At 51.7% G+C, this 27,500-nt stretch overlaps 1 protein-coding gene across 2 annotated transcripts in view; it reads right to left on the bottom strand.

The window, feature by feature from the left end:
- atrn (attractin) overlaps positions 1 to 27,500 on the bottom strand; it is an 88,765-nt gene that overhangs the window by 2,862 nt on the left and 58,403 nt on the right. For both annotated transcript variants that reach the window (XR_013812492.1, XM_079752919.1), the window contains 3 exons: positions 16,757 to 16,835; positions 7,274 to 7,381; positions 431 to 545 (listed from right to left, as the gene is read on the bottom strand). Coding sequence is in view for 1 of the 2 variants with exons in the window: in XM_079752919.1 (XP_079609045.1) it covers positions 431 to 545; positions 7,274 to 7,381; positions 16,757 to 16,835 (302 nt within the window). In the remaining variant the exon portion in view is untranslated. The remainder of the gene's footprint in view (positions 1 to 430; positions 546 to 7,273; positions 7,382 to 16,756; positions 16,836 to 27,500) is intronic.

Raw genomic sequence — 27,500 nt, 5'->3', positions numbered from 1 at the left:
ACAAGGATGCTGCCAGCCAGTCCTCCAGGGAGGCAGAGAGAGAGGGAGAGAGAGGGAGGAATAAGTGGAAGAGATATGGTGAGGAGAGAGCGTGAAGGAGGGAAGCGGGAGTGCTTAGAAAGGGAGGATAGAAAGAGATGAGGAAATTGAGCAAAGAAAGGCTCATAAACGAAGGAGAAAGAGGAGACGAGTGTTGAATACTTACAAGACGAGGAGAGGATGGAGGAGGTGAGGAGAGGATAAGGGAGGAGAGGGAGAGGAGGAGAGGTGAGAATAGAGGAGGAGACCAGAGGAGAGGGGGAGAGGAGCATGGGACGGGCAGGAGAGGAGGAGGAAGGAGACAGGAGAAGAGGATCGGGAGGAGGAGGAGGAGGAGGCGGCGGCGACAGAGATGGAGAAAAGGAGGAGCGTTGCCACGGCGACTGCTCACCTGACTGGCCCGGGGGCGGGATGCCCCCGGAGCCTCTGGGTAACCGCACAAAGATGGAGAGGACGGCCGCCTTGTTCCCGAAGCAGGGCTCCAGGGCGATGGGCTTAGGCATGCTCTGGAGGGGGAGGAGCCACACGTTAGGACACGCCCCCAAAACACACATCTATTGCACTCTTTGTTCAGCGACCCGCAACGCCCTCCTGTACGGGTCATCGGGGGGGGCAGGTCAGAGGTCAGAGGGCAGCCCGCTCTGGGGATCGAACCCGGAACCTCTCAGCTGGGCCTCAACAAGTGATTCCCCTCACCGTCGCCGCCCCCTCCCTCATCCCTCATCCCGTCTTTCTGCCACGGCGGCGTCAGGCTCCTCCCCTCCAGCCCTGTGCTGTCGCTACGGTGACTGCTGCCGCCATGGCCTCCGGCTGGTTGCCCTGGAGACCAAGACGGTGGACGCGTCTGGGAGCCGGGGTTTGCGTGCGTCTGTGGGTGCGTGCGTGTGTGCCTATGTGTGTGTGTGTCTCTGCGTGTGTGTGTGTGTCTCTGCGTGTGCGTGTTTGCATGCATGCGTGTCCCTGCGTGTACGTGTGTGTGTTTATGTGCCTCTGCAAGTGCGTGTCTGTCTGTGTGTGTGTGTGTGTCTCTGCATGTGTGTGTGCTTGTCTCTGTGCACGTGTGTGTTTTTCTTTGTCTCTGTGTGTGTGCACCTGTCAGAGCAGGTGCCGTCTGACTCACCTGGCTCCTAACAGCCAGGTGAGGATCTTTCCCTCCCTCTGTTTATGGGCCCTGGCCCGCTCCTCCTCTGTAAACAGAGGCTGTCTCCCCTGCAGGGGCTCCTGTAATATTTATGTCCGGACTCGGAGGAAGGATGCAGACCAAACACACTCTCTATTTATATACAAGGATTTATTTATTCATTCATCTGAGGTCCCTGATCCGGACAAGGCTTTGGCTTTGACTCAATCAGACCCTACCTCACCAGGCTACATACAAGAGGTGTGAGTGTCTGTGTCTGTGTGTCTCTCTGTGTCCGTGTGTTTGCTGTGTCTGTGTGTGTGTCTGTGTGTGTGTGTGTTCAACATCCCCGGTCAAACACGGGGAAACCATAAAAAGAAAAAGGACGTAACCATAGCAATAGGCTAACCTCCCATTCCGTTCCAGTTAGGGCTAGCATAGCTAAATCAGCGCAGCCTACCGAAACATGAATAATCTATACACTCTGGATGAGTGCATGCATTCTTATCTATTCATACAGTACACTGCCTTAAGTTACATTTAGCAACAGCAAGCTAAACTGAGCCGTGCTACGGATAGGTCAGCTTACCCCCAAAATACAGTAGTCCCAGCTAATCCTAATACCAGCCAAGGTAAACTTAACCAGGTACAGTTTTGTCAGCCAACCCCTCAATACAGTCAAAGCTAATCTATTATGGTGTAAAGCAGTGCAAATACTAGCTAAGGTAAACTCAGCTAAGCCCAGCTAGGTTAAGGTGAGCCTAAACCTTCACACACTACAACTCACTGCCTACTGTACATAGCTAGCCTAGCTCAAGTAGCCTAGCGACGGTAGAGCCAGCTCAATACACGCCCACGAATAAGGTAGGCTGAGCTAGCTTAGGCCAACGTACCTCATGCTAACCCGCGCTAATTGGTGTTTGGCAACGGAATTTACCAACTAATTAAGTCTATTAGCCGCCGTCAGTTCCCCCGTAGCTGCGGGGCTCCTAATCACCCCCTCTAGGGGCAATTAAACGCTCTTACCCCCGCAGCCTGCCGGCTGACGGATGATTGGCGGATCGATAGCGCCGCGAGACGGCTAACCGCTCCTCTGAGGGCGGCTGTGCTCAGAACCCCGTCGCCAAGGCGATGCGTTCAGAGGCCTGTCACCAAGGCGATGCGTTCACCTGTCATACCGCCCGGGAACACGAACCAATGTTTACCCTGGAACAGGTGTTAAGTAACAAGCACAGCTTCTAGCGCTAGCAAGACCCAATGTAGACGCTCGCGCACACGCATGGCACACACAAACACTCATGCAAGGCACACACACACACACACACACACACACACAGCCAGTCCTTACTCACCACCACTATAACACCATATATTTTAAACTTCAACACACACTCTCTGCTCTCCCTGCCTCAACACACATCAAGTGTACCCCCCCCCCCACCCCCCAACACACACACCCACCCCCCTCCGAGCTGACAGAACAGAAAGAGAATAATTGTGCCGGCCTTGCCGCCAGTGGTGGTTTGTTCTTGCCTCGGGCTGTTTCCACTTCCTGTCCTCAGGCTGCTTTCACTTCCTGTCCGGGGCAGAGGCTGGGCGACAGAATCTAAATATGTGCAAACCAAACGAGGCGTCCCTGTCTCTCTCTCCCCCACCTGGAGCCCGTCTGGCTCTCTGTTCATGTCTCACATACTGGACGCTGGCTCTTTGGCTGAGTTGGAGATCTGATGCTCTGGCACGCCACTTTGCAACACCGCAAAGACTTGTTTACATGTTTTCTCCATGTTGTTTAGGAGCCGTGTCCGGCAATTTCCGCACAAATGAGTCCATTGTGTGACATTCACACCAGAGAAAGAAAGGAGTGGAATGGAGAGGAGAGGAATGGGAGAGGAGATGGTTAGGGGGAACAGAGAGGGGTAGAAAACAGATGTGGTTAAGGGAACCCAAATGTAGCAATGAAGACGTAGATAGAGATGATGAGGAGAAGAGAGATGGTGAAGAGAGACAGTTAGGTAAGGAGAGATAGTGAGGGGAAGAGGGATGGTTTGATGAAGAGGGATAATGAGGGGAAGAGAGATGGTTAGGTGATGTTTCCATCGAGGACCACTTTGGAAATAAGTGTTTAAAGAAATCTTTTAAGTGCTATCCTCTGGGATTATGCTATATTTGATACTCCTTGGAGTTGTTTTTACTTTTAAATTCCCAATTAAAAAAATAAATAAAAATAAGGATAGGGGAAGAGAGATGGAAGCAGCAGCTGCTAGGAGGAAGGGAGACTGTTTTGGACGGTGGTTTTATGGAACAAGCTTGTGGATGTGCCACTCTTTCCCACCTATGCCTGAGTAACAGACTGTAGAGGAACGTTTGGTGAGGGACCACCAGGCACTACGTCTTACCTCAACTCCCAGTCCTGGTGAACTCATTAGCCTCTCTTCCCTTCTGACACATTCCTACAACCAGCTTAGGAAATGTCCGTTCTGCTCCCCAACAACGTGACTTATCTCCGTCAACAGACTCGCTCTGCGGTCTGGCCTGAGCCCAAATGAAGGAGGGAAGGAACACAACAAGCTGATACTCAGGGAATTCAATTAGTGTCTGCATTTAAATGAAGCACTGGAGTGTTTTCCACCTCAAGAAGAGGCTTCGTCTTCAGAGGCCTGTGTTTGTTGGAGCCTGTTTTGTCCATAAACCCAACGCCCTCCTCCTCCACCACCACCACCACCACCTTCTCTTCCACCACCACAACCTCCATCCCCACCACTACCTTAATCACAGCCACCACCTTCATTACTGCCACCCCACCGCTACTACCTCCATCACCCCACCACTACCCATACTAAAATAACCGCCACGTCACTACATCAACCGCAATCAATCACCATTAGAACCACAGTCAATATCTCCACCCCGAGACCTACTGCGCCCATTATATCAACCGTCACTCCCGTAGACCGGGTTTAAAGCAGGGTTGTAGGTCACCTATAGACCGGGTATAAAGCAGGGTTGTAGGTCACCTATAGACCGGGTATAAAGCAGGGTTGTAGGTCACCTATAGACCGGGTATAAAGCAGGGTTGTAGGTCACCTATAGACCGGGTATAAAGCAGGGTTGTAGGTCACCTATAGACCGGGTATAAAGCAGGGTTCTAGGTCACCTATAGACCGGGTATAAAGTAGGGTTGTAGGTCACCTATAGACCGGGTATAAAGCAGGGTTGTAGGTCACCTATAGACCGGGTATAAAGCAGGGTTCTAGGTCACCTATAGACCGGGTATAAAGTAGGGTTGTAGTTCACCTATAGACCGGGTATAAAGTAGGGTTGTAGGTCACCTATAGACCGGGTATAAAGCAGGGTTGTAGGTCACCTATAGACCGGGTATAAAGCAGGGTTGTAGGTCACCTATAGACCGGGTATAAAGCAGGGTTGTAGGTCACCTATAGACCGGGTATAAAGCAGGGTTGTAGTTCACCTATAGACCGGGTATAAAGCAGGGTTGTAGGTCACCTATAGACCGGGTATAAAGCAGGGTTGTAGTTCACCTATAGACCGGGTATAAAGCAGGGTTGTAGTTCACCTATAGACCGGGTATAAAGCAGGGTTGTAGGTCACCTATAGACCGGGTATAAAGCAGGGTTGTAGTTCACCTATAGACCGGGTATAAAGTAGGGTTGTAGGTCACCTATAGACCGGGTATAAAGCAGGGTTGTAGGTCACCTATAGACCGGGTTTAAAGCAGGGTTGTAGGTCACCTATAGACCGGGTATAAAGCAGGGTTGTAGGTCACCTATAGACCGGGTATAAAGCAGGGTTGTAGTTCACCTATAGACCGGGTATAAAGCAGGGTTGTAGGTCACCTATAGACCGGGTATAAAGCAGGGTTGTAGTTCACCTATAGACCGGGTATAAAGCCGGGTTCTATGTCTCCTCCCTCTGTAGAGCAGCCTCAGGGAGTTCCTCCTCCAGTGTCGTTGCTGATAACACTGAGCCCCCCCACACTAACGTTAGCGTGCTAAGGGACGCTGCATGCTAACGCACAGCGCTGCGGGCGGGAGGGAGGGGGGAGGGAGGGAGGGAGGGGGGAGCCGGCAGGGGGGAGATCTAAATGAGATCTCTCCTGCTTCGGAGCCGGCAGGGGGGAGATCTAAATGAGATCTCTCCTGCTTCGGCGCAGCTCCGATCGATGCGATGGAGGAAAGATCCCAGCAGCAGCAAACTGTTGACGCTGTTCGCGCAGCGTTGCATTGAAGAGGAAACACATGCTTGCATAAAGACAGGAACAAAGCTGTCTGCACACACACCCACCCACACACATCCCCACACACTCACACCCACACATCAACCTTCACACACACCCACCTACCCTACTACATGAAGCGAATGCCAGGGGTCCGAATATCAGTAAACCAATCAGAGGAGACTGCACACAGGACCAATGGAATCGCAGCTGTACTGTACCTTGTGCTGTACAAGTAATTTACGCTCTTCATATGACGACTAGCCACCACTCAGTCACTGTTACTGGAACACTACTTCTATAAACCACCACCACCACCACTAGGGCTATAAATAAGAATACTTGAGTGGGATTATATTATAGCGTTATTATAAAAATAGTGGGACCGAGAATAATATCTTTACGACTACTGGCAACAAGCTGAAGTTATGGCAGGTGAAGTTGAATGCAGTTTATAGCTCTACTATACTACTACTATATATTTAATCTATGAGCACGCAGTACAGTGCAGGGATGTCTGAGCGTGATAACCCATTCTGCTGCTCCCAGCTACAGACAGCATTCAGCCTGCCCCTCCCCTAGACCACAAGGCCCCTCCCCTAGACCACAAGGCCCCTCCCCCTAGACCACAAGGCCCCTCCCCTAGACCACAAGGCCCCTCCCCCTAGACCACAAGGCCCCTCCCCTAGACCACAAGGCCCCTCCCCCTAGACCACAGGCTCCTCCCCTATACCACAAGGCTCCTCCCCTATACCACAAGGCCCCTCCCCCTAGACCACAAGGCCCCTCCCCCTAGACCACAAGGCCCCTCCCCCTAGACCACAAGGCCCCTCCCCCTAGACCACAAGGCTCCTCCACCCAGACGCAAGGCTCCTCCCCCTAGACCACAAGGCTCCTCCCCCTAGACCACAAGGCTCCTCCACCCAGACGCAAGGCTCTGCTCCCACCCAGAACCCAACGCTCTTCTCCTCACATCGCCTGCCCTCCAGGCTCCCGGCCTTAGCGACTGCGATGTTGCATAAATATTAGATGGGGGATAAAAGATGTTAAATCTCTGTATTCATCTCGCCCCGCTTATCTTTTCATTGCAAGACATTTCAAATGGATCCTTTTAGCTCCGCTGTTTCAGGCTCGAAGGCACCACAGCAGCGTAAGCAGCAGCAGTGGTTGAGCCTCGTTCGTCTGGGCTTTTGGTTTGACTTCCTCAAGGCCGCAGCAGGGCAGACGCCCGCTCGGCTCTGTGTCTCTTCAGATCCAGCAGGGCCAGAGCCCCACCTCTCCGCAGCCCCCCGTCTGAGCGTCTCTACCTTCAACACGGCTTCCTTCTGCCTACTTTCATAGCTGCTCCGCCTACAATTTGCCGGCCGGTGTGTGTGTGTGTTTCTGTGTGTGTGCGTGTGGCTGTGGGTGTGGATAACGGATGCTGCACATGTGCCAACAGCGTGTGTGTGTGTGTCAGATAGTGGGAATGAGTTTTTAGTGCATGTGTTCGGGAGAATGAGAGCAAGAACGAGAGAGAGAGCGAGGTCAAGTGCTTGTGTGTGTTCATATGTTAGTGTGTGCCTTGCGTGTGTGTGCGTTTCATGTGTGTACGTGAGAGTGCTGTACATGTGCAAGCAGTGTGTATGTCTGTGTGTTGGATAGTGTGAATGAGTGAATGAGAATGTTAAGTGCATGTGTTGGGGAGAGCGAGCGACAGAGAGAGAGTGTTTGAGATTGTGTGTGCGTGTGTTCATATATTAGCGCGTGTCAGTCCGTCAGCGTGTCCATTGCATGCGTGCGTGTTGCATGTGTGTGCGTGAGGGTGTCACGTCAGACTACAGGTGCGTCTCCATCTCCTCCGGGGGAGGGTGGGGGTGGCAGACGGAGGAGAGCCTCACCTTGACGTTTCCTCCAATCAGGTCGGGCGGCTCCTCCTCCACCTCCATGGCCACGTTGATGGTGGCGAAGGGTCGGCTGGCCATCTGCTGCATCTCCCTCAGCAGTTGCTATGGAGACAAAATGAGGGGTCAAAGGTCAGCGGCGGGCACACACACACACACACACACACACACACACACACACACACACACACACACACACACACACACACACACACACACACACACACACACACACACACACACACACACACACACACACACACACACACACACGTTGTCCGGATCCACTTTGTGTCTTTGGGGTCGCCCACACAGTTTTTTCGCAGCCGGGGTTTGGTGCGCTGGGAAGACCAGGACCGGAGTTCGGGGTTCACGGCAGACACCGGCAGTCCAATGGGGCGGATTCGAACCCGCAACCACATCCAATCTCAAGAGATCGAGGGAAGGGAAAAGTGACATGGATCTCAAAAGGAGAAGGAAGGTCATGACGGAGAAAGATCGAGAGGAAATGAGAAGCGTTTCAAGATTAGAACCGACGAGCACAATGATTCTAAGGCCCTGCTCGAGGGCTGGCTGCCCTGGGCAGTGGGCAGTACCAGAGGAGCACAGAGCAGCTCTCTACAGGCAGTACCAGAGGAGCACAGAGCAGCTCTCTGCAGGCAGTACCAGAGGAGCACAGAGCAGCTCTCTGCAGGCAGTACCAGAGGAGCACAGAGCAGCTCTCTGCAGGCAGTACCAGAGGAGCACAGAGCAGCTCTCTGCAGGCAGTACCAGAGGAGCACAGAGCAGCTCTCTACAGGCAGTACCAGAGGACCACAGAGCAGCTCTCTACAGGCAGTACCAGAGGACCACAGAGCAGCTCTCTACAGGCAGTACCAGAGGAGCACAGAGCAGCTCTCTGCAGGCAGTACCAGAGGAGCACAGAGCAGCTCTCTACAGGCAGTACCAGAGGAGCACAGAGCAGCTCTCTGCAGGCAGTACCAGAGGAGCACAGAGCAGCTCTCTGCAGGCAGTACCAGAGGAGCACCGAGCAGCTCTCTACAGGCAGTACCAGAGGAGCACAGAGCAGCTCTCTACAGGCAGTACCAGAGGAGCACAGAGCAGCTCTCTGCAGGCAGTACCAGAGGAGCACAGAGCAGCTCTCTGCAGGCAGTACCAGAGGAGCACAGAGCAGCTCTCTGCAGGCAGTACCAGAGGAGCACAGAGCAGAGATGACTGCTGAGAGAGAGAGAGAGAGAGAGAGAGAGAGAGAGAGAGAGAGAGAGAGAGAGAGAGAGAGAGAGAGAGAGAGAGAGAGAGAGAGGATTGCTGGAATACTGCAGAGGGAGGCAAGCCTGTTGGCAGCGCAGGCAGAACGCAACCTCCTTCTCTCCCCATCTCTGTTTCCCAGACCTCCTCCCTAGCTCAGTAAACCTACTCTCTCTCGCCCTCTCTTCCCCCCTCCCTCTCTCTGTTCCCACACAATTATAGGAACAGTGTTCAGGGACACACACACAAATCACAACCCCACGCACACAAATGCAAAACACACAGTGTGCGGTGGTGTACGTGCATTTGGGGGCATATGATGTGCATGAAAAATCTAAAGGCGTGCATGGTGTTCTGTCCTGATTTCCATGCCTTCGATGAACGCACGCACGCACGCACGCGCACACACACACACACACACACACACACACACACACACACACACACACACACACACACACACACACACACACACACACACACACACACACACACACACACACACACACACACACACACACACACACAAGACTATTAAGGATTCTCAAAGTGTTCAACAGAGACTGAGCTAGTCAGCATAGTACTCAAGCGGGCGAGAGATAGAACGAGCGAGAGAAAGGAGAAAAGAGAGAGAAATAGAACGAGAGAGAGAGAGCTAGAACAAGAGAGAGCGAGAGAGAAACGGGGCGTTCAAAGAGTTTGCCCCTGGGAAGAGGCGATTGAATGTGTTTCTGTGCAATCACACAAATACACACAAACATAAATATACGCACACGCACAAACTTTAATTTGCTCCATAGAATGAAGGGAATAATATGCTTACAGAGTACACACACATACACACAATACAAATACACACTTAGTCTCTCACACACACACACACACACACACACACACCTGCAGTAAGTATTCCACACGTGGGAACGTTCAACTGAAAACTGCTGATCGCCCCACTGACACGAGAGAGAGCGAGGGACCGAGCGAGAGAGGCTCCGACTGATGCTCGCTCTACCAGAGAGAGAGGGTCTCTGTTGACTTGTCAACACTACCACTCATATTGGGGGGGGGGGGGGAACCAGGCTTACCTCGAACGCCCCTGCAGGCTTCAGCACAACCCTCTCTCTCTCTCTATGTCTCTCTCTCTCTCTTTCTCTCTCCATTACATACTTATGTCTCTCTCGCTCTCCCTCTCTGCAGTATATCCCTATGTCTCTCTCTCTCTGCAGTAAAACTGTCTCTCTCTCTCTCCAGTATGTCCACAGTCTCTCTCTCTAAAGTATATCCCTAGTCTCTCTCTCTAGTTTATCCCTAGTCTCTTTCTCTCTCTCTTCAGTATATCCCTAGTCGCTCTCTCTCCAGTATATCCCTAGTCTCTCTCTCTCCAGTATATCCCTATGTCTCTCTCTCTGCATTATATCCCTGTCTCTCTCTCTGCATTATATCCCTGTCTCTCTCTCTCCCTCTCCAGTATATCCCTCTGTCTCTCTCTCTCTGCAGTATACCCCATCTCTCTCTCTCCAGGAGGGATCGCTTTAGATTAGGGCTTTCATTGGCAATGCAGCGACCATTGACTGTGTGAGTGAGTGAGAGTGAGAGTGAGTGAGAGAGAGTGAGTGGTACTGGAGAGTGTAAACACACGCTGAGTTCTCTCTACCTCCTGTGCTGCAGGAAACACACCAACCTCACCTCGAGATAAGACACCCTGACATTCCTCTCACCCTCCCTCTTTAGCCCCCATCACTCTCTCTACATCTCTCTCTCTATCCCTCTCTCTCTTAACGCCATCTCTCTTCATCTCCATCTCTCATCCCCGTCTCTCCATCTCTCTCGTCTACTCCCCTTAAGAACTCAGTCCGTCCCTCCCCCCTCCCTGCCTCCATCCATTCCCCTCCCACCTTCCTCCCCGACTCCCTCCCTCCTTTTCTCCATCCATTTCCCTCCCTCTCTCCCTCCCCCCCCATCACGTGTATGGGACGTGACGTTTGTCACAGATCAGTCATGAGTTGGTAGTCAGAGGGACACGAATCACCAGGAGTTGGTCGTATGTTCATGATCATGTAATGTTAATGTTAACCCTCACCCTGATGTCTCTGAACAGCTTGGCAGAGAGACAGACGATTCACAGATGAGGTCAGAGGTCATAGTGCTCCAAGACACCGGTGCAGACAGACAGACAAGCAGGTAGGCGTAGAGATAGACAGGTAGGCTGAGAGACAGACAGAAAGACAGAGGTGTGGAATTGACACAGATGTGTTGTCTTGACAGTCAGACAGACATAGTAAGACAGACAGATGAGTGGACTAGACAGTCAGACAGACATATAGTCAGACAGATATATAGAAAGTCAGACAGACATAAAGTCAGACAGACAGATGAGTGGACTAGACAGTCAGACATATAGTCAGACAGACAGACTGATGTGGGCTCGACAGCCAGCCAGATATATAGTCCGACAGACAGATGTGTGGACTTGACAGTCAGACAGACACATAGTCAGACAGACCCATAGTCAGACAGGCAGACACATAGTCAGACATACAGGTATGTGGAGTGCCTCCGGGGGTGATGGAGAACGTCTGCCCTACTGACAGCTCGGGAGGAAGAGGAGGAAGAGGAGGACCTAATAGATCTGTAGCAGCATGTCAGAGGAGAGAGAGGAGGGCGAGCGACGCTTCTGGGTGACCTTGACCCCCCCCCACCAACCCGCCTACTCCCCCCTCAAAAGACCCCCGGGGGGGGGGGGGGCTAGTATTCTCCTTGGCGTTGCGGCATGTGGGTGGGGGGTGATGGTTGCCCACGGCGACCAGAGACATGATTTATAAGAAGCGTGAGAGACGTCGCTCAGGGGGGAGGGGGGGGGTTGATGTGTGCTGCTGGAGCAGAGCCCCCATCGCTCACACACAACCAGGACCAGGACCAGGACCAGGACCCCGACCCGGACCGGGACCAGGACCAGGACCAGGACCAGAACCAGAACCAGGACCAGAACCAGGACCAGGACCAGGTCTACCTCAGCCCCCATCTCTAACACAACCAGGACCGGGACCAGGACCAGGACCAGGACCAGCACCAAAACCAGGACCAGAACCAGGACCAGAACCAGAACCAGAACCAGGACCAGGACCAGCACCAAAACCAGGACCAGAACCAGGATCAGGACCAGGACCAGGACCAGGACCAGGTCTACCTGAGCCCCCATCATCTGCACCCCCCCCCCCCCCCCTGCATCGCCCCCCCCTCTAAACCCCCCCCCCCCCCCCCCACTCTGCTGCAGATTAAGTTTGACTCACTGTGTGTGGAAGTGTGTTTGCGTCTCAGAGTGTGACTGTGTGTGGACATCATGTTTGTGTGTGTGTGTGTGTGTGGGGGGGTCTTTGGTGTAATGGGGTAATAAATATTTAGGGCATACAAGGTCCCCCTCTCTCCCTCCCCCCCTCTCTCCCTCTCTCCCTCCCAGGCGGTATATCAGGCGGTCGGCAGCGGGACGTGATCAGCCGCCACAGTAGCTGTGCGGCCGCTAGCCGGCGATACGCTGAGCAGCTAGTAGCTGTCACGCCAACGCGCTGTGAGTTAGCGCTGGGACTGTGAAGGGGGGCTTGGGGGGTTGATGGGGGGGGCACTTGTCGCCGTGCACACGAGGACCACAGCCGCCCGGGGCTTCGGGAAGGAGACAGGCACCCTGCCGTTACCGTAGCAACATGGTGGTATCATAGTGGTACACTCGCTACCGTGACACCGTTACTGTGACACATTGTTGTGACGTACTGTTACCACGGCAACACACCGTTACCATACGGTGACAACATGCTGCTACGTCACCGTGACGACGACATTACCACGGAACTATATTGTTGTCGCTGTGTTGATGTAACAACACAGCTACGCTAGCAATGACAGGTTAACGTTTCTGCAATAATACGCTGTTACCTTGACAACAGGAGGGTTATGCAAGTCATTATTGTGACAACACGCCTTCACTATGACAACAGCTGTTCTTAAACAAATTTGAAACCGAAGCTGACCACAATATCATGAGCCTGCCCGGGTCATTTTATGAATACGTTATATCTGTTAATCAATTTCCAATTTAAAACCAGACACATGGTCCACTGTAATTGGATGAGAGCTGAATGTTTGGAGATGTCCGATTGCTAATCAAAGGTGCGCCGTGTCACCGCTAGCAACCAGCCGCCGTGATGAGGATGGGCCGGTCGAGGTCGGACGGGGGACAGACCATCAAACAGAGAGAGACCGTCGCCGACTCTCTTCAAACAGAGAGACCGTCGCCGACTCCCTTCAAACTGAGAGACCTCAAAGCTCCCCTTTCATTAAGACCGCACGGAATTACACACACACACACACACACACTCACACGAGACATTCAAAAACACACATGCTGTGAAAAACACACACAATATGTGAACGCACAGTAAGGAAACACATACATGAGACACACACACACACACACACACACACACACGAGACAGAGGGAGCTGCCTCACCCACCTCCTACCCTGGGCGAGCTTACAGGGGAGGAAGTAACCTTTCCTGAGGACCGTGAAGTCTGTAGTACGGTTCCTCGGTGGGGCGGTCGACAGTGTGACCGTTTAATACCGTCGTTTAGCACAGGCTGGTATCCAGGCGACCTACCCAGACCTTTCATGTCCACGCCATTGCGGAGCAGCCTGGGGTTAGGGCGTCGGGGGTGCCCCCCTTTTCATTTGTATTCTGACCTTTCACTGGGCCCGCTATTCGCAATACGGACTCAGAGCGACGCACGCGGGGAAGGAAGACGGATCCCCTTTCTACAGAACGCCTCTGTTTTGGTTCTGCTCTCTAATCTCTTCAGACCCGCCGCTGACACTTCCTGCCGGAGAAGCAGAGTGCAAGCGGAGAGGTCTGTGTGTTCACCCCGAGAGGTGACCTCGTAGCGGAGAGACTGATGAAGACGATTGTCCGGTTCGGCTGGCTTCCAAGCAAACCCAAAGCGACACTAAACAAACCACTCACTAAAACCACTTAAGATGAGGACGTACTCGATGAAGCCCGGCTGGGACTGTCGGCTGATACGGCACAAGTGCAGGACAGTAGGAGAAATTGAAATAGACAAAAAAAGATGCTGTGTAATGTTGGGCACCAGCCGAGTCTCTGGCCAGAGTTAGCTGAGCAGAACCAGAGTTAGCTGAGCAGAACCAGAGTTAGCTGAGCCGAACCAGAGTGAGCTGAGCCGAACCAGAGTGAGCTGAGCAGTACCAGAGTTAGCTGAGCAGAACCAGAGTTAGCTGAGCAGAACCAGAGTTAGCTGAGCAGAACCAGAGTTAGCTGAGCAGAACCAGAGTTAGCTGAGCAGTACCAGAGTTAGCTGAGCAGAACCAGAGTTAGCTGAGCAGAACCAGAGTTAGCTGAGCAGTACCAGAGTTAGCTGAGCAGAACCAGAGTTAGCTGAGCAGAACCAGAGTTAGCTGAGCAGTACCAGAGAGGTGCCGCTGGTCACCACAGACCAAACTGGCTTGTAGAGCATGCCTCCCTGGGACCAGAGCGTCCTCGACGGCTCACCTTCATTCTATAGATGCTTGGTGAGCGATTTTAAAACCGAACCTGAACCCTGCAGTGACAGACAGACAGACAGACAGACAGACAGACAGACAGACAGACAGACAGACAGACAGACAGACAGACAGACATACTTCCGCAGCCCTGCCCAATTAAAAGCTAATAAACCCTGCGGCGAGAGAACGGTGTTGAAACCACAGGAACGATGTGCTGAGTAGCTCGTCTCTCTTAATAAGTCGACCCTCTTAATCGCTTAGCGTGGACCCGGTCTCTCCGGGGGGGGGGGGCGGGCCGGGGGTCGACGTCCCGGCCTTTAGCCCCGCCCCGGCTCCGCTAGCACGGGGTTAGCGCTTATTGCGAGGGGATGCTAGCGTTAGCGAGGTGGGGGGGGGGGCCAACCTCTGGCAGCTGGAGCTCTACTTCATGATGACGTTAGCGTTAACGACCCGGCCGGAACGCTTCCCACGCCGTTTCTCGTGGGTCGGGATCCAATTAAAGAAATGACCCACTCGATCGCAGCTGGTAGACTGAGGGGGAGAGGGGGGGCGGCATTACGAAACAGGCTGCTACACACACACTGCTAAAGGAACAGCCCTACACACACACTGACAAACAAACAGCGATACACACACACTGCTAAAGGAACAGCCCTACACACACACTGACAAACAGCGATACACACACACACTGCTAAAGGAACAGCCCTACACACACTGCCAAACAAACAGCACTACACACACACACTGCTAAAGGAACAGCCCTACACAAACACTGCTGAATACACACTGCTAAACAAACAGCGATACACACACACTGCTAAACACACACTGCTAAGCGAACAGCCCTACACACACTGCCAAACAAACAGCACTACACACACACACACTGCTAAAGGAACAGCAGTGGCCCCAGCGCATTGTGTGTGGAGGATTTTATATGTTCGATGTTTATCTGGATCCGCGGAGAGAGGGAGAGGGAGAGGCTAAGACAGAAGCTGAGAGAGAGAGGGGCAGAGAGAGGCAGAGAGCGCTAACCAGGGAGCAACATAAACTGTGTCTCTGGGTGTGTGTTTGCGCGTGTGTGTTAGCTGGAGGGATGGGGGGTTGTTGTGTAACAGCACGACTCCGTACACAAAACAAAACACTTTTTTTTTCTGTCTGCAGTCCAGACGGGCAGAGTGTCAGCAGCAGGACTCAGTGCCAGGACACCAGATCCCAGCGAGACAAGGTGAAACGCAGTGATCACAGTGAAACACAGGGATCACAGTGAAACACAGGGATCACAGTGATCATAGTGAAACGCAGTGATCACAGTGATCACAGTGAAACACAGGGATCACAGTGAAACACAGGGATCACAGTGATCATAGTGAAACGCAGTGATCACAGTGATCACAGTGAAACACAGGGATCACAGTGAAACACAGGGATCACAGTGAAACACAGTGAAAGACAGTGATCATAGTGAAACACAGTGATCACAGTGAAAGACAGTGATCACAGTGAAACACAGTGATCATAGTGAAACACAGTGATCATAGTGAAACACAGTGATCACAGTGAAACGCAGTGATCACAGTGAAACACAGTGATCATAGTGAAACACAGTGATCACAGTGAAACGCAGTGATCATAGTGAAACACAGTGAAACACATTGAAACACAGTGAAACAGTGTTCAGTGATCACAGTGAAACAACGGGATCACAGTGAAACAGTGATCAACAACGGGATCACAGTGAAACAGTGATCAACAACGGGATCTCAGTGAAACAGTGACAAACAACGGGATCACGGTGAAACACAGTGAAACAACGGGATCACAGTGAAACAGTGATCACAGTGAAACAGTCAGCGCGTTTACATGGGACAGCTAGATCGGATTAAGTCAAATACAGATTTTGCTTCTCGAACGGACCGTCACTTGTCTGTCCTTCAGTAAGAGATCCAGGTACCAATTAGTCAGCCAATCATTCTTCAAGCAGTTGAGTCAATCTTTAGGCAAGTTAAACAGTCAGCCAGTCAGTCCTTACGCATTGAAACAGTCATTCTTTAACCAGGGGAAAGAGTCAGCTAGTCATTCTTTAACCAAGGGAAACAGTCAGCAAGTCATTCTTTAACCAAGTGTAACAGTCAGCCAGTCATTCTTTAACAATGCGAGACAGTCAGCCAGTCGTTCTTTAAACCGTCGGAACAGATCAGTCAGTCCGTCTTTAAGCCAGTGAGTCTATCAGTTGCCGGGGGAGATGAAAGGTGGATGCGGTTGCCGTGGTGCGGTTGCCAAGCGTGCCTTCATCTGTCACAGGCTTATAGCATGTAGAGATACCTCGCCTCTATTGAGGAATTCCAGCGGGACATGTGACACTAGACGTGTGGAAATCATTATTCCAACAGCACACGGCACTGTGATCCTCACGCACACACATCCACTGCCTTTATATAGGGGCAATAGACATTGTTGATAGTGTGTGTGTGTGTGAGTGTGTGAGTGTTTCTAGGTGTGTGTGTGTGTGTACATTTGTGTAGCTTGTGCGTTGGTGAGGCGTGTGTGTGTGCGTTGGTGAGGCGTGTGTGTGTGTGCTTGTACGTGTGTACGTGTACATGTGTGTGTACGTGAGTGTGTGTATGTTCTCGCGTGCGTGTGTAGGTGTGTGCATGTGTACGTGTGTGCCAAGTCCTACCTCTCGTCGCCGTGACGCCCAGCAGCTCTGTTTGATCTTCCAGACGACGGCGGCGACCAGGAGCAGAGACAGGAAGCAGCTGTGGACAGACAGGAAGGAGAACGTTGAAGGAAGAGCTCCGCCATTTGTAGTTCTTTCGGCATTTGTCATTCTGTGGTTATTTGCAGTTCTGCCTACATCTGCGGTTCAGTCTATATCATCTGTGGTTTCCCATTACCCGAGCAGATGTGCCGTATAACAACAGAGAGGATGAAAAGGCGAGGGTCACCCACACAGCGATCAAAACACATAAGTTGGTACTAATAAATAAAAGAGCTATAGTTGCGGAAGATAGTCGAGGTTTAAAATAGATACGGGCATGGCGGCGGATGTGGGTGGGAGGGAGAATGGGAGGCTGGCGAGACCGGTGTTGTGTGGGTAAATAAATAGAGATTGTTTCTGTACACGGTCTGGGTGGCCAGGTGACACTGAAGGTGGCGGTGGGGACGAGGACGTGTTGTTATTTCATCAACCTGCCTCCAGCTCTCGAGCCGACCAAACAGACCCCCGATCAGCCCGATTGGACCACCGTGACGACACAAAGAACTCACGAAGCGCTGGTTCCATGGATATGTGCATAACAACGCAGAAGCAACAAAGGAGGGAGAAGGAGAAAGAGAGTGAATGCCTGAGTGAGTGAGTTTTTCTGTGTGTTTCTGTGTGTGTGTGTTTCTGTGTGTGTATGTTTCTCTGTGTGTGTGTTTCTGTGTGTGTGTGTTTCTCTGTGTGTGTGTTTCTCTGTGTCTGTCTGTGTATTTGTGTGTGTGGTTGGGGGGGGGCTTCTTTGAGTATTTCCGTGTGTGCACCTGTGTGTGCGCGCGAGCATGTGTGTGCGTGCGCGTTTCTGTGTTTCTATATTTCTGTGCATGTGCATGTTTCTGTGTTTCTGTGTGTGTCAGACGCATCGTGTCACTCCCAGGTTGTCACACCTGATCCTCCCACATTGTTCCGAGCCGCGCGGCCGCGGCGCCAATCGTCTCGATGGGAGGACGGCGCTCGACGCTAATGATAGCCACGGCGGCGCGCTAACGTCCCGGCGCAGACGGAGCAGACGGAGGGGAAGAATCTCTCCTCGCGTTGCTCCGTCTCCGCGACGACAGATGTGACAGCGGTGTCGCCCGAGGCGCCAATTTATGGACAACAGCCTGCGGGGGGCGTGGCATCACTCAGCGCTGCTCGGGTGGGCGGGGGCGCCGTTCTCCATCACCGTGGAAACCATGCAGCCCATCACCCCCTCATCATCCGTCCCGGATCCCGGGTCGCTCAGAGGACGGCGGCGAGGCCGTACGTCATTCAGGAGGACGGCGGGACGGGCTGGGTCTGACGGGAGAGGAACCGGATACGGCCGGATTACCCCGGAGCGCTACGGGCCTCTGAAAGCCGAACTAAGGTCCACCATGGGGCCGGACAGACGGACAGACAGGCCGCCATGCGGAGAGACACGTCACCTCAGGAATCACGAGGCAGGGTTTCGATTGGCCGTGGGGGGTTCAAAAGAACGCAGGCCTGGAAAACAAGCAGACCAGTGTCCAGGTGATCCTTGGTAACCAGGGGGTCCTTGGTAACCAGGGGGTCCATAGTAACGAGGGGGTCCATAGTAACGAGGGGGTCCATAGTAACCAGGTGCTACATAGGGGTCCTTAGTAACCAGGGGGTCCTTAGCAACCAGGGGGGTCCATAGTAACCAGGGGGGTCCATAGTAACCAGGGGGTCCTTAGCAACCAGGGGGTCCTTAGCAACCAGGGGGTCCTTAGCAACCAGGGGGTCCGTAGCAACCAGGGGGTCCGTAGCAACAGGTGTTCCATAGTAACCAGGGGGTCCTTAGCAACGAGGGGGTCCTTAGTAACCAGGTGTACCATAGTAACCAGGTAATGCCCTTGTTACCAATGCAGAACCAAACAGCAGTGAAGCAGTACTGGGATGCACATGAAGAGCAGGAGGCGGGACGTTCGTTAGCTGAATATCTCCGGTCGCCATCGGATCCGCCGGACGGGAAGCTGAACATCTGGCGCCGCCTCTCCCCTCGTGGGAGTCGGGAGCGAGGGAAGCTGTTTTAAAAAACGCTTCAAAACTGAAATCGCCTCCCCATAATTATCATTAGCAACGTGACGCTGGCAATACCAGTGTGGGTGATTCAATCATCGTTACCGTCTCTCTCCTGGCTTCACTATGACCTCTCATATGTATAATATAATGCCATTAGGTACAACTTTATTGCAACACGGTGACTTTGTTCTGCTGATTCTTGGACAGCGTTTAGCCAGAGCCGTCGCTGTCGCCCACGTGGGTGGACAACGCACGTTCCTGAGTGAGTGACGCCAGGGCAGACAACCCTTTCGCTTTAATCCCTCCGACCACGACGCTCCTTTGAGGCCGGGAGACGCGTCACGGGCGCGCTCCGATTACGGACGCGCATTCCGGCACGGAGGGGGAAGAAGAGAGGGATGTGAGCGGGAGGCACGCTGAGCGGCGGCCGTGGCAGATGAAGGGCGCTGCAGACGGGAGCGCTGATGTAATGCGATGCGAGCGCCGTGAGAATAAGATGCGGCGATGAAGACTGACAGAGCCAACTAACACGTAGCCAACCGCGGGGGCAGAGCGCTTCTGACAGCCATTTTGTCTTCATTTGGATTGATTCCGCTGTGGCGGACAGTATAATACTCCTTCCCCCCTCCCCGCCTTCTTATAAAAAACTACCTTCCCCGACGCATCCTCGCATATAAAAAGCCAGGCCCAATAAATCTGCTATCTGTCCGGAGCTGCTAGATCAGGGGCCGTGGCTCTAGGGCCTTTAAAAGCAGATCTGAGGGGAGCGCCCGCCCACCACCGCCGCAAGGGCTGTTTACAGATCTACGGCCGCAGCCCCATACAGGCAGCACAGCTTTAATTACATGTGATTAGCAACACTTTACACAGCAAATTAAAAGCCCGCCGGCTCTGAAAACACACGGTTTGGCTGTGAACTAGAAGGCAAAGCATCAGGTTTGGTTGGCCTTTTTTACAAAACGTACCCTTCTACCACAGCTCCCCGGTCTCTCAGTTGTACCGGGTTCTGGGTTGGGAGCACAACAGTGTTTGAAGGCTCCCCAGAATGAGAGACACAGTCGGTTGACACCCACTTGCAGCATCAGGGCAGTGCGTCGCGAGGCAATGCCCCAAATAAATTTGTGAGACGCTGCATCAATGGCGAACTGAGGCTCTTGTGTTGAGAGCGCTTCATCCAGCGCTGGAAAGAGACGCCGCGGCTGAAAGGCATTGGATGAGTCACCCAGACGATGCCAGACGAGGTGTCGCTGAGCCACCGTCTGAGTCTAGGAGAGCGGCACGCGGTCCGTGGGCTGAACGATTAACCGATTTCAAACCGACATCGCTATGTAATAGAACACGATTTGCAAATCGCAAAGGGTGTGATTTAAAAAACTGTTGCTGACTGGAGATCAGTAAGATTTGTATTTAATTTTCTTTTACTTTTTTTTTTCAATAGTTAAATGAAGATGTTATAATATCAATTCATTCAATTCATCTCAACACATAGGCCTGGCCTCAAGGAAAGAGCAGTTTATATGTTGACTGCTTCCAATGTTCTGTTGGTCATACTAAAGAATGATTTATTTCTTGTTAAGTGGATAATACAGAACATAAAAAAGAAAAATAATAACCGCATACTACATCGCAATCGCAATAACGGTCAAAATAATCTGGGCCCAGGAGAAAGACTCCCGGTCCACGGGGGTAACAAGTCTGTCCCATTACTTAGCAGCAACCCTCTGAGGGGCCCTCGCTGAAACAGAGCATGATGTATGGACTCGTGATAGCGCCGTAACCAGATCAGGGACACGGGTTAGGACCGCAGACACGCTGGTCCTGGGGCGCTAACGACGAGGTCGGTTTGTAGGGGAGGTGATGGTGGGGAGAGGGTAGTGAGGAGGAAGGTTGCCATGGCGATTAAGGCAAAGGCCATAATGTTGGAGATAGGGGGGAACCGATGAAGGTGGATGAGTGGAGGTGACGGTGGGGAGGTCGGTGGGAATAACGGTGGTCATGTCACGGCGATGAAGGCCATAATGGTCGCTGATGGTGGCGGGAGTGATGAGGGCGGTTATGGAGGAGGCGACGCTGGCGATGGGCAAAGGTTGGCGGGGGGAAAGGACAGCGGTTGTCATGGCGACGACGGCGGTGATGAAAGTGATGGTGCTGATGAGGATGTAATGGAGATGAGGGCGCGTCATTGGGTCACTAGCGGCAGAACAACAGCCAGGGGGAAGGGACAACCTCACCCCCACCACCACACCGGCTCCAACAAGTTTACTTAGCCAGGTCCACGTGGCTGGATGGAGAAATTAGCCCTGACCTCGGGCCGAACACAGAAGCTCTTACGGGGCCGATAGCTTTATCAACGGCCTGTCAGGCCCGGCTGCCTGCGGTACCGGCCACCGCGAGCACAGCGCAGGCTGCACGTTACTAAATTAATTGCCTGCCATGTTGCGGTCTTTATCAATACGGGACTCGGGTGGACGCTGCATGCAGAGCATCAGGTGAGGAGAGAGTCTCTCTCTCTCTCTCCCTCCCACTCCCTCCCCCTCGCTCTCTCTCTCTCTCTCTCTCTCTCTCTACCTCTCTCTCTACCTCTCTCTCCTGTGTGTGCATGTAGTGAGAATAGACTTGACAGGCAGGTGAGATATACAGGAGGTGTCACAGAGAGCGAGGGATGAGGAGAGTAAGCAGGAGAGAGACACAGAGATAGAGAGTCAGTGGGGAGCGAGAGACCCAGAGATAGAGCGAGAGTCAGAGGGGAGAGAGAGAGAGGGATAATGCAAGAGCGCGAGCAAGAGACTGAGTTTGTGTGTGCGTCACCCTCAGTGTTTGTGTCAGTGATGCAGAGAGCAGTAGATAAGTGCATCCATACTCTCTACCCAGAGAGTATTGAACCCGGTGAATACATACAGTACGTATCACATGGTATATACAGTACGTATCACATGATACATAGAGTACATATCACATGATACATAGAGTACATATCATATGGTATATACAGTACATATCATATGGTATATACAGCACGTATCACATGATAGACAATACGTATCACAATACATACAGTACGTATCATAGCATATATACAGTACGTATAACATGATGTATACAGTACATATCACATGATGTATACAGTACATATATGATATATACAGTACCTATCATATGGTATATAAAGTACCTATCATATGATACATACAGCACGTATCACATGATATAGACAATACGTATCACATGATGTATACAGTACATATCTGATATATACAGTACCTATCATATGATATATACAGTACGGATCATATGATATATACAGTACCTATCACAATACGTACAGTACGTATCACGATATATACAGTACCTATTAGTAATGCGCGATATAAACGATATGCGATATAAACGATAAAAAAAAAATGGCCTACGATAGAGATTTTAATTCTATCGCTCTATCGCGATAATGCATGTTGATGACGCAAAATGCAACGTTTAATTTTTGGTTTGCTGCAATTCCTTTTCACATTGCAATTTCGCAACAGTGCCAGAATTCGTCAACAAACCTGCATGTGTGCAAAGAACGTTAAATCATTGGACAAAAAGGTCTGGGGCGTTGTAAAGCGTTAAAGAAAAAGGGGAGGGGGGGGGAAGCACCGGTGAAAGTAAACAATCATGGATATCCAGCGTGATATACATTGATCTGCGGACTGGTCCAACTCCTTCTCCCTCATCCTGACTCGGAATGTGTTAAATGCATCGGCATTTTTAAGTTATGTTTTCCAGCATACTTTTTACTTGCTTTTGTCGGACCGTCGGGTGGTGGCTCAACATGGAGCAAAGAGGAGACGGAATGTCTTTTGGATATCGGACCCAAATATCCAAAAGACGTTCCGTCTCCTCTTTGCTCCACGTTGAGCAACGTCTCCGAGACCACCTCTCCGGCTGGGTCAACCTCCTTTTGATGGTTAAAAATATCACGTAATCGACAAAAATCGTAACAATCAATGATCGATCATCAATTAATCATGCCCATCCCTAATTGTCAGTACAGTGTCTGTTCCTTATCTAGAAAGACACCCGTTTTTCCTGTTCTCTGCATCTTGGGTGGCATTTAAGAACCAAGGACTTAAACTAAGTGTAGTGCCTTTTAGAATGGTTTGCACTAAAGGAAAGAAACCCAATACTAATTTTATTTACCTGCAACATTATGTTGTATGATTACAGTGTTTCACAATAAATGTTCTCGAAATGACATACTATATTTCTCTTTTTTTTAAATACATTTAGCAGTTTGGCTTTCCTTAGGGTCTATGTAACCTGTTCTGAAACGGTTATTTTATGATTTTATATCGTGATATATATCGTTATCGCAAGCGGCTGCAATGTATATCGCAATATGGATTTTAGGCCATATCGCCCATCTCTAATACCCATCATATGATATATACAGAACATATCACGATATATACAGTAAGTATAGGACGGGACCAGGAGGAGCTGGTTCTACAGAGGCAGAGGATCTGGTTCTGGTTCTAAAGAGTCCCAGGATCTGGTTCTGGTTCTACAGAGACCCAGGTTCATCTGGTTCTGGTTCTAAAGAGTCCCAGAATCTGGTTCTGGTTCTACAGAGACCCAGGTTCATCTTGTTCTTGTTCTAAAGAGTCCCAGGATCTGGTTCTTGTTCTAAAGAGTCCCAGGATCTGGTTCTGGTTCTACAGAGACCCAGGTTCATCTTGTCTGGTTCTAAAGAGTCCCAGGATCTGGTTCTGGTTCTTCAAAGACCCAGGTTCATCTGGTTCTGGTTCTTCAAAGACCCAGGTTCATCTGGTTCTGGTTCTAAAGAGTCCCAGGATCTGGTTCTGGTTCTAAAAGAGTTCAAGGCTCCTCTGCAGAAACGGTGAGCAACGTAGTTTTTCTATATTCGGCTCAAAACCAAATGTCTGGTCTCATACATTACCCCGACATGTTTGTGGATTTAACACTTTATCACAGTGAATAATAATACAGGAAATCATCTAATAACACTCCAATTGGGCTTTAGGAACAATTTTTTGTCATGCATTCTTCCTCCCTGACAACATTGAATAATAATACCAGCAGTCATCTAATAACACTTCCATTGTGCTTTAGAAACAATTTTTGAACGCATTCCTCCTTCCTTACAAGTTGCCAGCCAGGCAGATAGAGATCCATCTATTCGCTGGGCCTCGCTACGCCTAACTACAGGACAGACTTCGGTGTAAGCCGCTCTGGGAAGAAAGTCTTAGCTAAATGACTCAATCGTGAAGAACCCAAAGCAACCAGGAAAATGTGCTTTGGCAGCACAGATTAGCCCACCAACCGAAGTTATTGTACATTTAAATAGCAGGTATGCAAATGGAGAAAATAAAAACCACTGGAGCTGGCCTCCATCATGTTAATAGGTAAACACAAGCTAGTGTGAGCCGTCTGCATTATTAAGATAACCCTGATTTCACATTCATTACTCAGGAGGGTTTCAGGTGGCGTGGAACCTCTGCCCTCAGCGCCCTCTAGTGGCCCTCAGGGGCCGCGCGGTCCCCCGGCTGAACTTCAGGACGTAAACACGGCTAGCTCCCGCTGTGAACACGTGTAATCTAGCCTCAGCCGCGATCAGGTGACCGCGCCCCGCCTCCTAAAGCAGGCGGAAAGGGGCGTGCAATGTGCTAATCTGCGCTTCGACACAAATACGGTCGCCATGTTCAATAATTCATCCCTGGCGAAAGACTACACGTTTATTTATACCCAGGGTGGTCCTGTAAGCCTGGTGATGCAGGGCTCTGCATCACACTCACAGTGAGCTACCTTGTCAGCGATCCGAGCGAACCGCTGCCCTGCCCTATAAAGCAGCGCAGGAAAAAAATGCTCTCTCTCTCTCACTCTCTCTCTCTCTTCCCCCCCCCCCCCATGGAAGTCGGCCCAGAAAGCTGGGCGGAGCCAAGCGAGCGGCGGGATAGTCTAATGGCCAGTACCACTCCCAGCCAAACACGACTGGGTTCTATCCCCTGTCTTCAGCAGGCCAGATATCCTAATAACATAGAATCCTCTGGAAGCGGGGACAGAAGCGTCCCTAACAGCTCAGGCTGGCAGCGTCCGCTACCTGGCTCCCCACGCATCATATGATGCCGGACATCTCTCTCCTGGATGGAGAGAGATGTCTGGGAGACGAGCCCGCTCCCTCGTTCCAACACCAGGACCCGTCCAGTTGACATCACTGATCCCGGCTGTACGGGGGGGGGGGGATGGCACCCTGCCTTGGTTAACTGCTAAATGTCCTTAATGTTAAGTGGAAAGCGACCGGCAGCGTTTTCACCAGTAGTCTATACAAGTCTTATGATTATCCCGAAGCTACACTCCTTGCCTTTGTCTCCTCCGTCTCTCTGTGAAACCAGTCATCACGTGGCCTGACCCCCGGGCTGGTGCGGGTGGAACAAAAGTTCAAATTCTCCTTTTTTCCTCCACTTCTGAAGCAAATAAATAAATAAAAGAAGTAAATAGAAAAACCAGGCACTGCGACCAGGAACAAAGGCGGCCGTCCCCACGGGCGCTGTTGCGCAACTCCGGGTCCGCGTTGCCACGGAAACCCGATTGTTATGTTCCTCCCGTTTCTCGGCCTCCGCCGGGCTCCCGGGAATCTCTCCCGAAACAAACATGGAGCCCGTCTCTATTCCTCGCCGTCCCGTCGTCCCTCTCGCCCCCTCTCTGCGTCTTTGCACGTCCCTCTCTCTCCTCGCTCTCCATCCATCCCCCCTTGATCAGAGGCCATCTCTCTCTCTCCTCATCTCTCTCTCCTCCCTTTTCTCTCCACCTGCCGCTTCCGCTCTGACTCTCTCCACCTCCCCGTCTTTCTTTCTCTCTCCCCCCTTTTCTCGCCACCTGTCTGTTCCTCGGACTCTCTCCACCTCCCCATCTCTCCCTCTTTCTCTCCACCCGTCTGTCCCTCCCCGACTCTCTCCCCACCTCCGTCTCTCTCTCCCTCTCCGCTCTTTCCTCTCCACCCTCTCCAACACGGAGGCGCTGTCCTGGATGTCTTATAGTAGGTTAAACATAAAACCAAAGCCTTCACCAGCCTCTGTTGACCTCTGACCCGTTGTTCCCCCCAGCCAGGAGGTGTCCGCCTGTTCTCCTCTCTGAGACCCAGTGGAGATGGCTCTCCTCTGGGATTAGAGGGTTTTATATGATGCACCTCATCTTTAAACACCAAAAAGAGCGATTTGAATAAACTGGGCAAAAAAGAAAAATCAAAAAAAATATATGTGTAGAAAAGAAGCTTTCCCCTTTTCCTTCACACTTCAAAGAATTGAGGAGCACAGCCGCAGATGACTGCAAAACGAAATTATAATGGTTAGGGTGGTTTGAATCCCAGGCCAAAGATTCTGGGTTTGATTCCCCAAAGTGTACAATCTGCCCGTCTCTCCAGTATCTCTATATCGTGGCAGAACAGCTATCGTTTCTTAAGTCACCATAGTAACTTCTGCAGTCTTCAACAGTTTTCCTGTAACTCTCCAGTATCTCCATATCTTGCCAGAACACCTATCGTATCTTTAGTAACTATGGTATCTTCGGCAGTCTTCAACAATCTCCTTTTACTCTCCAGTATTTCCAGAACTCTGCAGCATCGCCCCACCAGCTCAACATCCCAACGATTTCCCTGCCTTTCCGTCTGGGCTGGATAATGATCCATCTTATCTCCCCGGTATCTCTAATCATCTCCATCCCCAGCACCACAGGTAGGAGGAGGGTTAAACAGGAGCCTTCAGCAGTCCTCCGCCCAGTCCTCCCAGTGTCTCCCACTTCCCCCAGTGCTCATTCATAACCAGCTTCCCAGCATCATGTAACAAACAGCCCAGTTTACCGCTCGCGACATCGCTGCGCTGTGTGGCCCAACGACATCCAGAAATAATTGGCGTGCCCAAACTAGAATTAGAAATCTACATCTAGGTCACTCGGTCTTCATCGTTCTTCGTCTTCCTCCTCTCTCCTGCTGAGACGGGGCCCCGGTTTAACCTCCCGGGGGAGGTTTTGCAAATTCACCGACCGACCGACCGACCGTCCGTGGGTGGGTACGGCGTCTAGCTCGGAGATCAGGAAAACAAAACAACCACAAGGGGGAAGGGTTGCGCACAGAGAGGAGAGTCTGCTCGAGTCGGCATGGCAACGCCGACTCACGGGTTCAGCGAACGACTTGAGGTCATCCGAACGGAGGGGAGCGCTACACCTGGTGCTGGAGGCACCCCCCCCCCCCCCCCTCCGGGACGAGGGAGCACGGGTGAGGCTGGAGGGAGAAGAGGGAGGGCGGTAGAGAGAGGTTTGTGCAGCATGAGAGACAGAGAGAGAGCGAGAGCGAGAGAGAGAGCGAGAGAGAGCGAGAGCGTTTCCTTTAACGTTAATGAGCATCTCCCTGCACGCCCCCCAGGCCATCGCCCGGGGCCGTGCAGCACCCGTCGTCAGGCAGGAACACGGCGACCGGCCAGCTTCCTCTTACTGGACAACAGCTATACATATATAACTGGACCACAGCTATCTACTTATAACTGGACCACAGCTATCTACTTATAACTGGACAACAGCTAGCTATATATATATATATATATAAATATATATAACTGGACCACAGCTATCTACTTATAACTGGACCACAGATAGCTTCTCCTTCCGA

Source organism: Pollachius pollachius, assembly GCF_949987615.1.
Source record: "Pollachius pollachius genome assembly, chromosome: 15".
Classification (NCBI taxonomy): Eukaryota; Metazoa; Chordata; class Actinopteri; order Gadiformes; family Gadidae; genus Pollachius; species Pollachius pollachius.
This window is presented reverse-complemented; position numbering and strand designations above follow the sequence as displayed.